Source organism: Odocoileus virginianus, chromosome 24 (assembly GCF_023699985.2).
Source record: "Odocoileus virginianus isolate 20LAN1187 ecotype Illinois chromosome 24, Ovbor_1.2, whole genome shotgun sequence".
NCBI lineage: Eukaryota > Metazoa > Chordata > Mammalia > Artiodactyla > Cervidae > Odocoileus > Odocoileus virginianus.
The window spans coordinates 8727667-8741177 of NC_069697.1; the positions used below are offsets into that span (position 1 = coordinate 8727667).

At 38.2% G+C, this 13511-nt stretch overlaps 1 protein-coding gene across 1 annotated transcript; it reads left to right on the top strand.

Moving 5' to 3' along the window:
* Positions 1-3781: 3781 nt before the first annotated feature.
* LOC139029617 (vasculin-like) lies at positions 3782-8123 on the top strand. The gene is given in 5 exon segments (XM_070454857.1): positions 3782-4352; positions 4355-5185; positions 5843-5846; positions 5990-6475; positions 6477-8123. Coding segments are annotated over 5 exon segments (1476 nt in total). The 5' UTR covers positions 3782-4234; the 3' UTR covers positions 6514-8123.
* Positions 8124-13511: the final 5388 nt, after the last annotated feature.

Below are 13511 nucleotides of genomic sequence, written 5' to 3' on the forward strand. Positions count from 1 at the left end.
CAGAAAAGGCATGAGATCCCGTGAAGAGGTTCTTTCAGCTGAGGCCGATGCTGGAGGAGCAGGAGGACATCTGTTGGGAGATGTAAACAGTGCATCTTTGTGTCTATCACGAGTTCTCTTTCTGGACAGCACTTGCCATGTCCATGGCTCAGTTTTCACCAATTTACTAACGCCTCCCAAATTTATACATCCATACCTCTGACCTTCTGACACATACACTCAGTTGCCTATTTAATATCTCTACTTGGATGCCTCAAAGAGTTCATGAGTCCAGCATTTCTAAACCTCGTAACAAATCTTGTCAAATTTATCTCCTAAATATCTTATGAATCTGCTCACTTCTCTCCTTTTCTAAAGCCACTACTTCAGTCTGTACTATTTTCTGTAGCCTGAACTCCTGCAGAATTATTCTATTTGGTCTGTACAAGTCCACTCTGTATCTTCCATCAGTTTATTACATTGCAGCAATAGAAATATTTTATACACATTTTAGTGTGTTACCTCCTCTCTGTCCCCAACTCCCATCCTTAGGGACTTAGCATTATTGTCTTAGATAGAGACCAAAATAATGAACATAGCCCTCAAGGGCTTCTGTAGTTTGGCTCCTATCTATGTCTTTAGCTTAACCTCACTCTATTCCTTTCCTCAATCCCTGTATCCCAGTGGTACTGACTGACTGATTTTCCAGTGGGCTCACAAGAATCTCACAGTACTGTTCCCTCTTCTAGGAATATTCTTCTCCAATTCCTCAGCTTGTTACCTCTGTTTCACCTTTATCTCTCAGCTCAATCCACCTTTTTTTTTTCCCCAGATAAGTCTTCTTGAGCCTGTTATACTGAGTCAGGTTCTCATATCTCTGTTTTACTTCCTCATAGCACATGTGTTAGAATATAAATGTGTGCTCATTCATGTGACTAACTGACTAATATTTAACTTCCCCATTAGTAAGTTCAATGAGCACAGAAAACAGCTGTCCCTTCTTCAATGTCCACAGTATTTGGGGCCCTGCCTGACCCAGAGTATACCCTCAGTCTATACATACTGAATAAATGTAAATGTCCAAAGCTAGAGCACTTGAAAGGATTGCTAGCCACCATCCAATATAGAGCCCATCATGCAGACTTTTTATTTCAGGCTACCAAAAGGCTCTTGGTTCAGCCTGTTCATTGCTTCTGGGGAGGAAATTGGTTTAAATCTGTGTAGTCTAATCACATGCAACCAACCTCAGCCAATCTTGCATTAGGAGTTACATGTTGCTTTTTCAGAAGATACCTATGGGTATAGCGGGTCTTGGAGAATGAGAGTCACTTCCTTAGTTTCATTTCCCCTAGTTTCATAGTTTATTTACATTTGTGATTAAGTGACATTAGATTATAGTCTTGGTGAACATAAGAGAAATAAAACCTACCCATACTTTTCTTCCATGACTGTGGTATTAGTGTCATTTTAAGTATAATTTTTAATAAGCAAGTCCTATTGAATGTACTCTTAACTCTGACTGAGTAGAGTTGTAGGAAAGTTATCTTAGAAATGTTCACTGTAGCTGGTATTATACAAATTCTAAATATTTTGCCCTTATAAATGCATGAATACTAATGATTTTCCTCTGGAAAATTCTCAAAGTGATTTGCCAACACAGAGAATGTTCACCAATACCAGCCAGGTCTGAGACTGCAACTGGGGGAAGCTGGGGGCAGTTGTTTAATGTAGCACGATTAGGCTTTTTCAAAATGCAAATATAAAAGAATACCTTATTCAATTGAAGCTTCAGGGGAAATTTAGAAAGGCAAATGCAATTATGCAGGTCAGACAGCTGCCAATGAAGGAGTTGGCCAACATCTTTATTTTGTAAAGAGGGCTGTTATCATTATATATACATATATAAATCTCCATCTGCCCCTGGGGAGATAATGAGTTCTTTAGGGTACAAAGTGAAGAGATATTTTTCATAAAGAATTAGTTATATGTAAATTATAATTGTTGGTGCCAAGATACATATAGCATTTGCTATCAAACGGACAACCATACTTCATATAACCAGACAATGCTAAGCAGTGGTCAAGGCCTAAAATTATTATGCATAAATTTTAATTTTTTAACTCTGTGGTGATAGCAGATAGAAGAGAAGCATATTACTTACCACATTGTCTCTTGAAAAATGGCTTGAGAGAATTTAGTTGGAACATATGTAAACAGCCAGTGTTTAGAAAATAAATGTTACACAACACACATATGTACATATATATATACACTTATTATTTTCCTTACCCGCTAAGCGAAATCCTGAGCTCAGTAAAAATTCTTTTAGGTTCTTGTGTAGTCTTGCTTTCATCAGAAGCCAAGAGATCAAATGAAAAGAGTTGATTTTTTTTAATATCAAGAATTTATAAGTAAATTCCTTTTACTGAGTACCAAGAATGTATTCGACTGGGGTTGGGAACTAGGGATACGAGAGTGAGCAAAACTAGATGGTCTCTATCTTAGCATTTACACATCAAGTATGATAGATTATAATGAAGCAATCATGAAAACAACTATAAAGCTACAACTGGGTCCAAAGATGTCAAAGAGAGGTACCCAGTACAGTTCCAAGAAAACTGAAAATAAGTGTAATGGGTGGATTGTTATGTTCAAGGAGTCAGGGAGAATCTGTCCTCTGAAGAGGAGATGTTTGAGCAGAGCTCTGAAGAATGAAACAGAAAACCTGCCAGGCAAAGACGAGAGCCTATGTGACATTTCTGCGGCAGGAGGTTGCCTCGTATGTAGGAATAAGTGAAGGAAGACCAGTGAGGTGCAGTGACGGGAGCACGAGGAAGGTATGACGGGACGCAGGGTCGCAGGACCTGGAGTGCGCTGGGTTCCACATGCCATGTCAGGTTGTTTGGTCTTTCCATTCAGGGAAACACAAAATATTAAAGTATTCTAAAGAGAAGGCAACAAGATCCAATTTGTATTAACTCCTCAGATTAATGTCAATTAAATTTAGACTGCCAATGTATATATACATGATACGTGTGTGGAATAATACATGTGTATAGAACATCAGCACATCTTATTTCATCCCATGTCCTTAAATATAGGGAGATATTTTGAAAATGAATTTTGGATTGAGACTGGTTGTGGGGGAGGGAAAAGCGGCAAAAGGGGATTATTCAAAGTACCGAAAACCTACTCCTGGGATTGAGCGCAGCGGCACCCCTCGGCCAGGGGCACCTCTGGTGTGGCAGAAGGTGATTGAATTACTCAGATATGAAGATCATCTTCTAGGTTTTGTGTAAAAGGCCCTGGATATTTCAAGTGGCCATTTTGGAAGTACAGTGTTTTTGGATAATTTTACCCCAGAAGTTTATTAAAATTGGCAAGAATCATCTCTGAAGTGAATTGATAGTAGTGAACAATTCTACAAGCTACTGAAAAGGAGGTCCAGGCATTTCTTCAGTATTTTGGTTCAAATGGATTATATAACTGGTTTAAAGTGTTTCAGCTGGTGGTATTTTTGCCTTCCCCCTAACCTCTCCCCCGTTGTTTTTGTTCTTCAGCCAAAACTGTAAGATATGTTTGATTTGTGTACTGAGTAGTTCGGCAGTTTCAAATTACTGTTTAAGTATTGCTGAAGTTTTTCATGGCAGTTTATTTTCACCTTTATGAAAAGTTTTAGGAACTTTTGACCTCAGCGCTTTTCATGTCACAATGAAGACACTGAATGCATACAGAGTGTTTTTGCTTTTATCTTTTATTTACATGGAAATTTAAGTTGTGGCAGTTTCCCAGCAGCATGGTAGTATTGAGATAACTGTGTGTCTCTGTTTATGCTGATGTTTAGGAATGCTCTTCAAATGTGAAATTTTCTTTTAGTTTTTGCTTTTTGACTCATAAATTGGATTATTTCATCTGGAGTGGATAAGTACAACAGTGACAAGTACATGGAATAATAAATAAGACTTTAAAATCTTAAAATCCAAGGAACTTGGGTAATTCTGGAGATAGCCATATGCAAATTTTAAAGCAGAAGTATGGGTAGCTGACTGAAGTAACTCTATGTCAATTAGCCATAGGTTAAGTGTCTTCAAAGAACCTGGATATTATCTCAGAGGATACAAAATAAAAAAACAAACTGGAAAACATAAAGATTACGGAGACAAACCCAACACCTTCCTGTGCAGTCCTGTTGGAATTTGGACTTGCCATGTGGTGTTGAAACCTTGTTTCACTGAGTTGGAGAGACTGGACCTAAATGGCGCAGCATGACTTTGCTCCAGCCTGGCTTAATTTTCCTACCCCACCATCATCAGCAAAGTTGTCATTGAATTTTGAAAAGCATTCTGAAAACTTTTCATGGACAGAAAATGGTTACGCTTGAACTGCCGACGACACAGCTCTTCAGATGGCTTTGATTCTGGTATTGGACGTCCTAGTGGAGGTCACTTTGGAAGGAAAGAAGAAAATGGATGGCGTGCACATGGAAGAAATGGTACTGAAAACATAAATCATCGAGGGGGATACCATGGTGGAAGTTCCGGTTCTCGTAGCAGTATTTTCCATTCTGGAAAAAGCCAAGGACTACATGGAAACAACATACCTGACAGTGAAACAGGGAGGAAAGAAGACAAGAGAGAACACAAGCAGTTTGAGGCTGAGGATTTTCCATCTCTAAATCCTGAATGTGAGAGAGAACCAAATCAGAATAAATCTTTAGCTGTGGGTGTATGGGGCCTACACGCCCAGACACACATATACCCAACCAAAAAAATCTCCCAAGCTCCTCTCTTAGAATATCCCCCAAATCCTAAATCTAGAACTCAAAGGATGCTGGTCATTAAGAAAGGTAATACAAAAGACCTACAACTCTCTGGATTCCCAGTAGTAGGAAATCTTCAGTCACAGCCAGTTAAGAATGGGACTGGTCCAAGTGTTTATAAAGGCTTAGTTCCTAAACCTGCTGCTCTACCTACAAAACCTACACAATGGAAAAGCCAAACTAAAGAAAATAAAGTTGGGACTTCTTTCCCTCATGAGTCTACATATGGTGTTGGCAACTTTAATGCTTTTAAATTAACTGCCAAGAATTTTAGTCCATCAACAACTTCAGTAAAAGAGTGTAATCGCTCAAATTCTTCTTCACCTGTTGACAAACTTTATCAGCAGCCTTGTCTAACCAAACTGACACGAATGCGCACAGATAAGAGTGAGATTTTTGGAGAAAAGGGAACCCTCTTACACTGTTGGTGGGAATGCAAACTAGTACAGCCTCTATAGAAAACAGTGTGGAGATTTCTTAAAATGCTGGAAATAGAACTGCCATATGACCCAGCAATCCCACTTCTGGGCATACACACCGAGGAAACCAGATCTGAAAGAGACACGTGCACCCCTATGTTCATCGCAGCACTGTTTATAATAGCCAGGACATGGAAGCAACCTGGATGCCCATCAGCAGACGAGTGGATAAGGAAGCTGTGGTACATATGCACCGTGGAATATTACTCAGCCATTAAAAAGAATTCATTTGAATCAGTTCTAATGAGATGGATGAAACTGGAGCCCATTATACAAAGTGAAGTAAGCCAGAAAGATAAAGACCATTACAGTATACTAACACATATATATGGAATTTAGAAAGATGGTAACGATAACCCTATATGCAAAACAGGAAAAGAGACACAGATGTATAGAACAGACTTGTGGACTCTGTGGGAGAAGGCGAGGGTGGGATGTTTCAAGAGAACAGCATCAAAACATGTATATTATCAAGGGTGAAACAGGTCACCAGCCCACGTTGGATGCATGAGACAAGTGCTCGGGCCTGGTGCACTGGGAAGACCTAGAGGGATCGGGTGGAGAGGGAGGTGGGAGGGGGGATCAGGATGGGGAATACATGTAAATCCATGGCTGATTCATGTCAATGTATGACAATAACCACTACAATATTGTAAAGTAATTAGCCTCCAATTAATAAAAATAAATGAAAAAAAAAAAAAAAAAAGAAGAGTGAGAGTTTGGAAGCACTGAAAAGGGACAGAGTGGAGGAGGAACATGAGGATGAAAGCCATGTGGTCTCAGAAAAGGGTGGCGACCCATTCAATTTGCCTGACAGCAGTAGTACTCACCAAGAAAGGGATGTAAACCAGAACTTCGAAGAAAATGAAATTCCACAAGAGAATGGCAATGCCTCGGTAATTTCCCAACAGATCATTCAGTCTTCAGCCTTCCCACAGACTGATGTTCTTTCTAGTTCACTTGAAGCAGAACACAGATTGTTAAAGGAGATGGGTTGGCAAGAAGACGGTGAAAATGATGAAACATGTGCACCCTTAACTGAGGATGAAATGAGAGAATTCCAAGTTATTAGTGAACAGTTGCAGAAGAATGGTCTGAGGAAAAATGGTATTTTGAGAAATGGCCTGATCTGTGACTTGAAGTTTGGACCCTGGAAAAACAGCACTTTCAAACCCACTATTGAGAATGACGACACAGAAAAGTAGGAGCAACACATCAGATGATGATGATGTGTGAAGAAGTTCCTAACAGCTTTAGAAATTTTAGTGTGATACATCTCTCATACAGTTTGGGGGGAATTGTAAAGATGAAGAACTATAATTTATGTAGTAAAATGCCCCATTAGAAGATGATTTTTGGGGGGGACTTCAATATGAAGAAAACCAAGAATGTTGTGTTGGACTGTGTTGAACATTATTTCTTTGTAAATGAATGTTGTAGAAACAAGGACTTTGGTTGATCCAACATTGACTTTCTTCATCACTGCAGCATTTCTCTGACTAGCAATGTGATAATGTAACAAATGAGAGTTTCTCATTTAATAATTAAAAAATTGTGCAATGTTTAAAAAAAAGAAAGAAAGTGAATTTTGATACTCATCACCATTTTGGAAATGATTAATAAAGTAATTAAATGGAATTCATTAAAAAAGTAGAAATGGCTTTTTTACAGAAATGATCTTGGTTAATGGAAGATTTAAGAAGGTGAAGATTAATAAGTATTTTGAATGTAGATGAATAGAGGGTGAGAGGCAAGTAACAGAAAAATGGAAGCATATAAACGAGAAACTGAAAAATATAAGGTCAAGTTTGGGTACTAAAAATATAAAAGGTATAATGTTAAGTCTGGGCATTGAAAAATAAGTTTAGTCTGAATGCAAAGGAGACACTAGAAAGTAAAATAAATGAGAAAAGTAATGTGCTTTTGAGTTTTTCCATTTTTTTCTGTTTTGCCATTCCTGCATTTCTTCTTTAGGAGAAGAACTCCCTCCTACAAGGGTGGTTCATGTAGTCTGAGCAGAACTGACCCCAACCACCAGCTCCGAGGGTAGCCAATCAGAGTTCTTCATTTCCAGGGCCACAGATTGATTTAGGAATGGGCCTTTGATTCAAGGCCCTAAATATTCATTGTAAACACTGATGCTGAAGCTGAAGCTCCATTACTGTGGCCACCTGATGCAAACAGCCAACTCATTGGAAAAGACACTGATGCTGGGAAAGACTGAAGGCAAAGGGAGAAAGCAGCAGAGGATGAGATGGCCGGATGGCATCACTGATTGAATAGACATGAACTTGGTTATGCTCTGGGAGATGGTGAGGGACAGGGAAGCCTGGCGTGCTGTAGTCCATGGGGTTGTGAAAAGTCGGACAGGACTTGGTGACTGAACAACAACAGGTATGATTCAAGAAGACTTAAAAGGAGTCATTCCTGTAATAATTTCAGAAACAAATGGGATAGATGTACTCTCTTTTTGGGGGGATGGCTAGTGTAACCATGTATTAAGATTCAAGTATTCTGTTTTGCAATCAGTGAAGAATTTGTCTGAAAATGACAACAGAAAGTAAAGCAGAGTCAAGAAATGGAGGAAAAAACAGGTTGCAATTGACAGTGGTTAACCTCCTGGAACCAGATACACTTTGAAGTTTCCAGTTATACAGCCTAATCATTAAAAAAAAATAGTTTTAAGCTAACTTGAGTTTCTGTCATTTGAAACTACTAATATAAGCCTTGCCTTTGCACCAGTCTTACAGAAAGCTCATACCTGGACCAATCTAACCATCTGTCATCTCTGTACACCTGGGATCTTAAAAATAATTGTAAAGTCACTGTAAGAATACCTCAGAAATGTAAAGTGCTGCTGGCAATTGCATGAGCTTATGGGTTGGTGCCATGAAACAATTGGGACTTCAACAGTGCTTGGAGATATATATATATATATATAGGTTATCTATTACATATCTATCTAATGGTTAGAGTCTCTCCCATTCTCATCAGTAATTATATATATATATAAATCTCATTATATTAATATCCTCTATCCTATTAATTTTACCTTATTCTTGGTAGCTGATGCTTCCTTTTACTTCACTGAGAAAATTGAAACCAGAATGTCCCTCTACCTACCAGTTGCTCCGCATCTGCAGTCATCCTTTCTTCGAGACATCACAAGGAGAGGCTTTCTTCTTCCTGCTCAGAATAACTCTATCTTGTGCTTTGATTTCCATTTTCCTCACTTCCTTATGGACCTTGCTCTGTTGATCTTCTTGTTCCCTGTGCTATCACTCCCTCTCTCTTGGTTCTTCATGTGTATTCTCTTCCCTTCAAAATAACTTTCTCGATTTCATATCCTCCTCCTCTATCTGTGGCACCTTCTTTATTTTTCCTTCACAACCATGCTTCTTGAAAGAGTTACTTAGATATCTCTATTTCCTAACCTCTCACTTGTGCGTTAACTCACTACAGTCTGACTTCTGCTCCTAACTTGGTTGTTTGCTCAGATAAAGGCCCCAGTGACTTCCATAAAAGCAAATCTTTTCACTCCCCATCTTCCGTGACCTTTCTGCAGCACCTGGCGTTGTTGATGGCCCTTGCTTTGGAATGGTCTTCTCCCTTGTCTGCCATGAGCCTTCTCTGCAGTGATGTAGATTTTAGCTCTCCGGTTGTTTTCTTCTGTACTCACCACTGAGGAATCAGCCTGCCTCATGATATGCACTAATTGATTAAACACATATTTTGTGCCTGGTCCATTAGCTGTGTAATTATAAATATTCTTTTAGGTAGGTTCTATAATTATCTATGTTGTACAAATTGGAAAATTGAAGCTGAGAGGTTATATAACTTGCTTAAGAGAATGAGTCTTGTCCGACTTGGAGTTAGGACTTGAATCCAGAGTCTGCTTTGTACAGTTTTAGCTAAGCTTTTAAATTATATACAAATAGGAAAATGAATGGCTTGATGAACTTTCTCAAAGTAAACATATCTTTATAACCAGAAAATAGATCAATAAGCAGAATGTTCCCAGAACCCCCAAAGCCTCCTCATATCATCACTGCGCCTCCACAGAGGATAACCAGTATCTAGAATTCTAACACCACAGATATTTTACTTGTTTTTCAACTTCATATAAATGGATCATGGAATCATTCAGGATATATATAAGATTCATTCATTGAGTTATATGTATTTAATATGAAAAATTCATTCATTGTTATTACATTATTATATTTTAGCACTTCATTGTGTAGATATACCACTATTTGTCCATTCTACTATTGAATGGACTTTGGGGTTGCCGCTTGTATTTTTTTTTCTATAGCAAATTGTACTGCTATGAATATTCTTGTATATATCTTTTGAGGGACATTTTGCGCATTTCTGTTTGCTGTAGACAGAGGATTAGAATTGCAGGTCATGGGGGATGTCTATATTGGTATTAGTAGACATGACAAGTGATTTTCCCAACTGACTTTATCTTCATGATTGACTATTTCAGATCCTGTGTGCTCAAAATAAGCTGATTATCTTCCTAGTATAATAGAAAGATTTTGTTTACTGATCATATCCCTTACATGTACCCTTCAAGCAGAATTTATTTTTATATGTATGGAGGGTATTTTTATCTGTACCAGGATCTACATTTATTATTATATTGATAAGACTTTTATCTCCTTTATTGACTGCAAAAGTAGAATATTGCTCTGAGTAAAATTCTTTTTAGATGTGCTTTGTTCTCTTTTGTCTTTACCCAAAGCCTATGGGCACATCAGCTAGAAGTCACTATAGTTATGTTGCTCTGAATGTGGCTGCCTTTCATTTGCCCATGCTTAAATACTCTTCATGGATGTGGTAGTCAGAGGTATCATAGTCACATCCTTTGCTTAAACATTTTCCCTATAAAAGGGACAGGGTAGAATTTGCTTCAGTTAGGGCCACAGTAGGTGATTAGTGCCACAGCAAGCAATTATTATCGCACCGTGCTCTAATTGTTATTCCTTCTTGGACCAGCTGAATCAAACCCTAGAAATTCATGCGTGATGGAAAACATACTGCTAACCCAGTGGTTTTCTCTAAAGGAAGCCCATTGTGAGGACTAATTTCCACTATATACTTTAAATAAAGCCTCTTCATTCTCTTAGAGATTCCTTTATCCCACATGTGCATAAGTTAAAGCCTAGCATTACCCAGCTGGAATGTTACATGAACACATGCAAGCAAAAATGCCCCAAATAATATTCTCATGTGTTTGACTGACATATTTAATTCCTCTTGTTTGCTTCACTCATATGCTCTGGCTGTCTCTTCTACCCATTTTATCAAGTGAGGAATATACTTGTTGGGTTCATCTTCTTTCATGGGATAAATAAATAGATATATAGATAGGTACATAATATGCTTTTTATGAAATATATTTAGTATATAACATTATATGAGTTTATGGTGTACAACCTATTGATTTAAAACATAAATACATGTAATATGTATCATTGTTATATGGTTGCCATTGTAACAATAGTTAGCACCTCTGTCATATTACATAATTATCATTTCTCTTTCATTGTGGTAGAAGTGGTTAAGATCTAGTCCTTTTGTAAGTATGATGATTATCATTCAATATTATTGTCTATATTCACTATTCTATATATTAGGTCTCTAAGACTTATTTTTTATTCTAGTTTTTATTGTTTAAAAAATACATCACTGTAATAAATACATATACATACTTTTCTATACATATATATCTAGGAAGAAACGTAAACTTTATCACTAACTAGAAGTGAAAAGGGTTTTCAAAATGTAATTGTATACTGAATAAACATTAAATAAGAAAAATAGGATGTAAGATAACTATGCTCATTTTCATTCTCATTACTGCTTATATTTTTTGTTTGTATGTTTGTAGGACTTATTTAGTATACATATAAGATGAACTAGAAATGTTAAGAGATTAAGTAGGAAGTTAAGAGATACCTGGATAACAGGCAGATTTGGCTTTGGAGTACAAAATGAAGCAGGGCAAAGGCTAACAGATTTTGCCAAGAGGAAGCACTGGTCATAGCAAACACCCTCTTCCAACAACACAAGAGAAGGCTCTACACATGGACATCAACATATGGTCAACACTGAAATCAGATTAATTATATTCTTTGCAGTCAAAGATGGAGAATCTCTATACAGTCAGCAAAAATAAGACCAGGAGCTGACTGTGGCTCAGATCATGAACTCCTTATTGCCAAATTCAGACTTAAATTGAAGAAAGTAGGGAAAACCACCAGACTGTTCAGGTATGACCTAAATCAAATCCCTTAAGATTATACAATGACAGTGACAAACAGATTCAAGGGATTAGATCTGATAGAGTTCCTGAAGAACTATGGATGGAGGTTAGTGACATATGTACGGAGGCAGTGATCAAGACCATCCCCAAGAAGAAGAAATGTAAAAAGGCAAAATGGTTGTCTGAGGAGGCCTTACAAACAGCTGAGAAAAGAAGAGAAGCTAAAGGCAAAGGAGAAAAGGAAAGATATACCCATTTGAATGTAGAGTTCCAAAGAATAGCAAGGAGAGATAAGAAAGCCTTCCTCAGTGATCAATGCAAAGAAATAGAGGAAACCAATAGAATGGGAAAGACTAGAGATCTCTTCAAGAAAATGAGAGATACCAAGAGAACATTTCATGCAAAGATGGGCACAATAAAGGACAGAAATGGTATGGACCTAACAGAAGCCGAAGATATTAAGACGAGGTGGCAAGAATACACAAAAGAACTATACAAAAAAGACCTTCATGACCCATATAACCATGATGGTGTGATCACTCTCCTAGAGCCAGACATCTTGGAATGTGACATCAAGTGGGCCTTAGGAAGCATCACTGTGAACAAAGCTAGTGGAGGCGATGGAATTCCAGTTGAGCTATTTCAAATCCTAAAAGGTGATGCTGTGAAAGTGTTGTGCTCAATATGCCAGGAAATTTGGAAAACTCAGCAGTGGCCACAGGACTGGAAAAGGTCTTTTCATTCCAATCCCAAAGAAAGGCAATGCCAAAGAATGTTTGAAGTACCACACAATTGCACTCATCTCACAAGCTAGCAAAGTAATGCTCAAAATTCTCCAAGGCAGGCTTCAACAGTATGTGAATTGTGAGCTTCCAGTTGTTCAAGCTGGATTTAGAAAAGGCAGAGGAACCAGAGATCAAATTGCCAACATCCACTGGATCATTGACAAAGCAAGAGAATTCCAGTAAAAATGTCTATTTCCGCTTTATTGTCTATGCCAAAGCCTTTGACTGTGTGCATCACAACAAACTGTGGAAAATTCTTAAAGAGATGGGAATACCAGACCACCTTACCTGTCTCCTGAGAAATCTGTATGCAGGTCAAGAAGCAACAGTTAGAACCAGTCATGGAGCAATAGACTGGTTCCAAATAGGGAAAGGAGTACATCAAGGTAGTATATTGTCACCCTGCTTATTTAACTTATATGCAGAATATATCATGCAAAATGCTGGGCTGGATGAAGCACAAGCTGGAATCAAGTTTGCTGGGACAAATATCAATAAACTCAGATATGCAGATGACACCACCCTTATGGCAGAAAGCGAAGAACTAAAGAGCCTCTTGATGAAAGTGAAAGAGGAGAGTGAAAACATTGGCTTAAAGCTCAACCTTCAGAAAACTAAGATCATGGCATCTGGTCCCATCACTTCATGGCAAATTGATGGGGAAACAATGAAAACAGTATGAAACTTTATTTTTTTGGACTCCAAAATCACTGCAGATGGTCACTGCAGCCATGAAATTAAAAGACTTCTGTTCCTTGGAAAAATAGCTCTGACCACCTGAGATAGCACATTAAAAAGCAGAGACATTACTTTGCCAACAAAGGTCCACCTAGTCAAAGCTACGATTTTTCCAGTAGTCATGTATGGGTCTAAGAGTTGGAGTATAAAGAAAGCTGAGTGCTGAAGAAGTGATGCTTTTGAGTTGTGGTGTTGGAGAAGACTCTTGAGAGTCCCTTGGACTGCAAGGAGATCAAACCACTCAGTCCTAAAGGAAATCAGTCCTGTATATTCATTAGAAGGCCTAACGCCAACAGAGGATGAGATGGTTGGATGGCATCACTGATTCGGTGGACATGAGTTTGAGGAAGCTCAGGGTGTTGGTGACAGGGAAGCCTGGCGTGCTCCAGTCCATGGGATTGCAAAGGTCGAACATGACTGAATGACTGAACTGAACT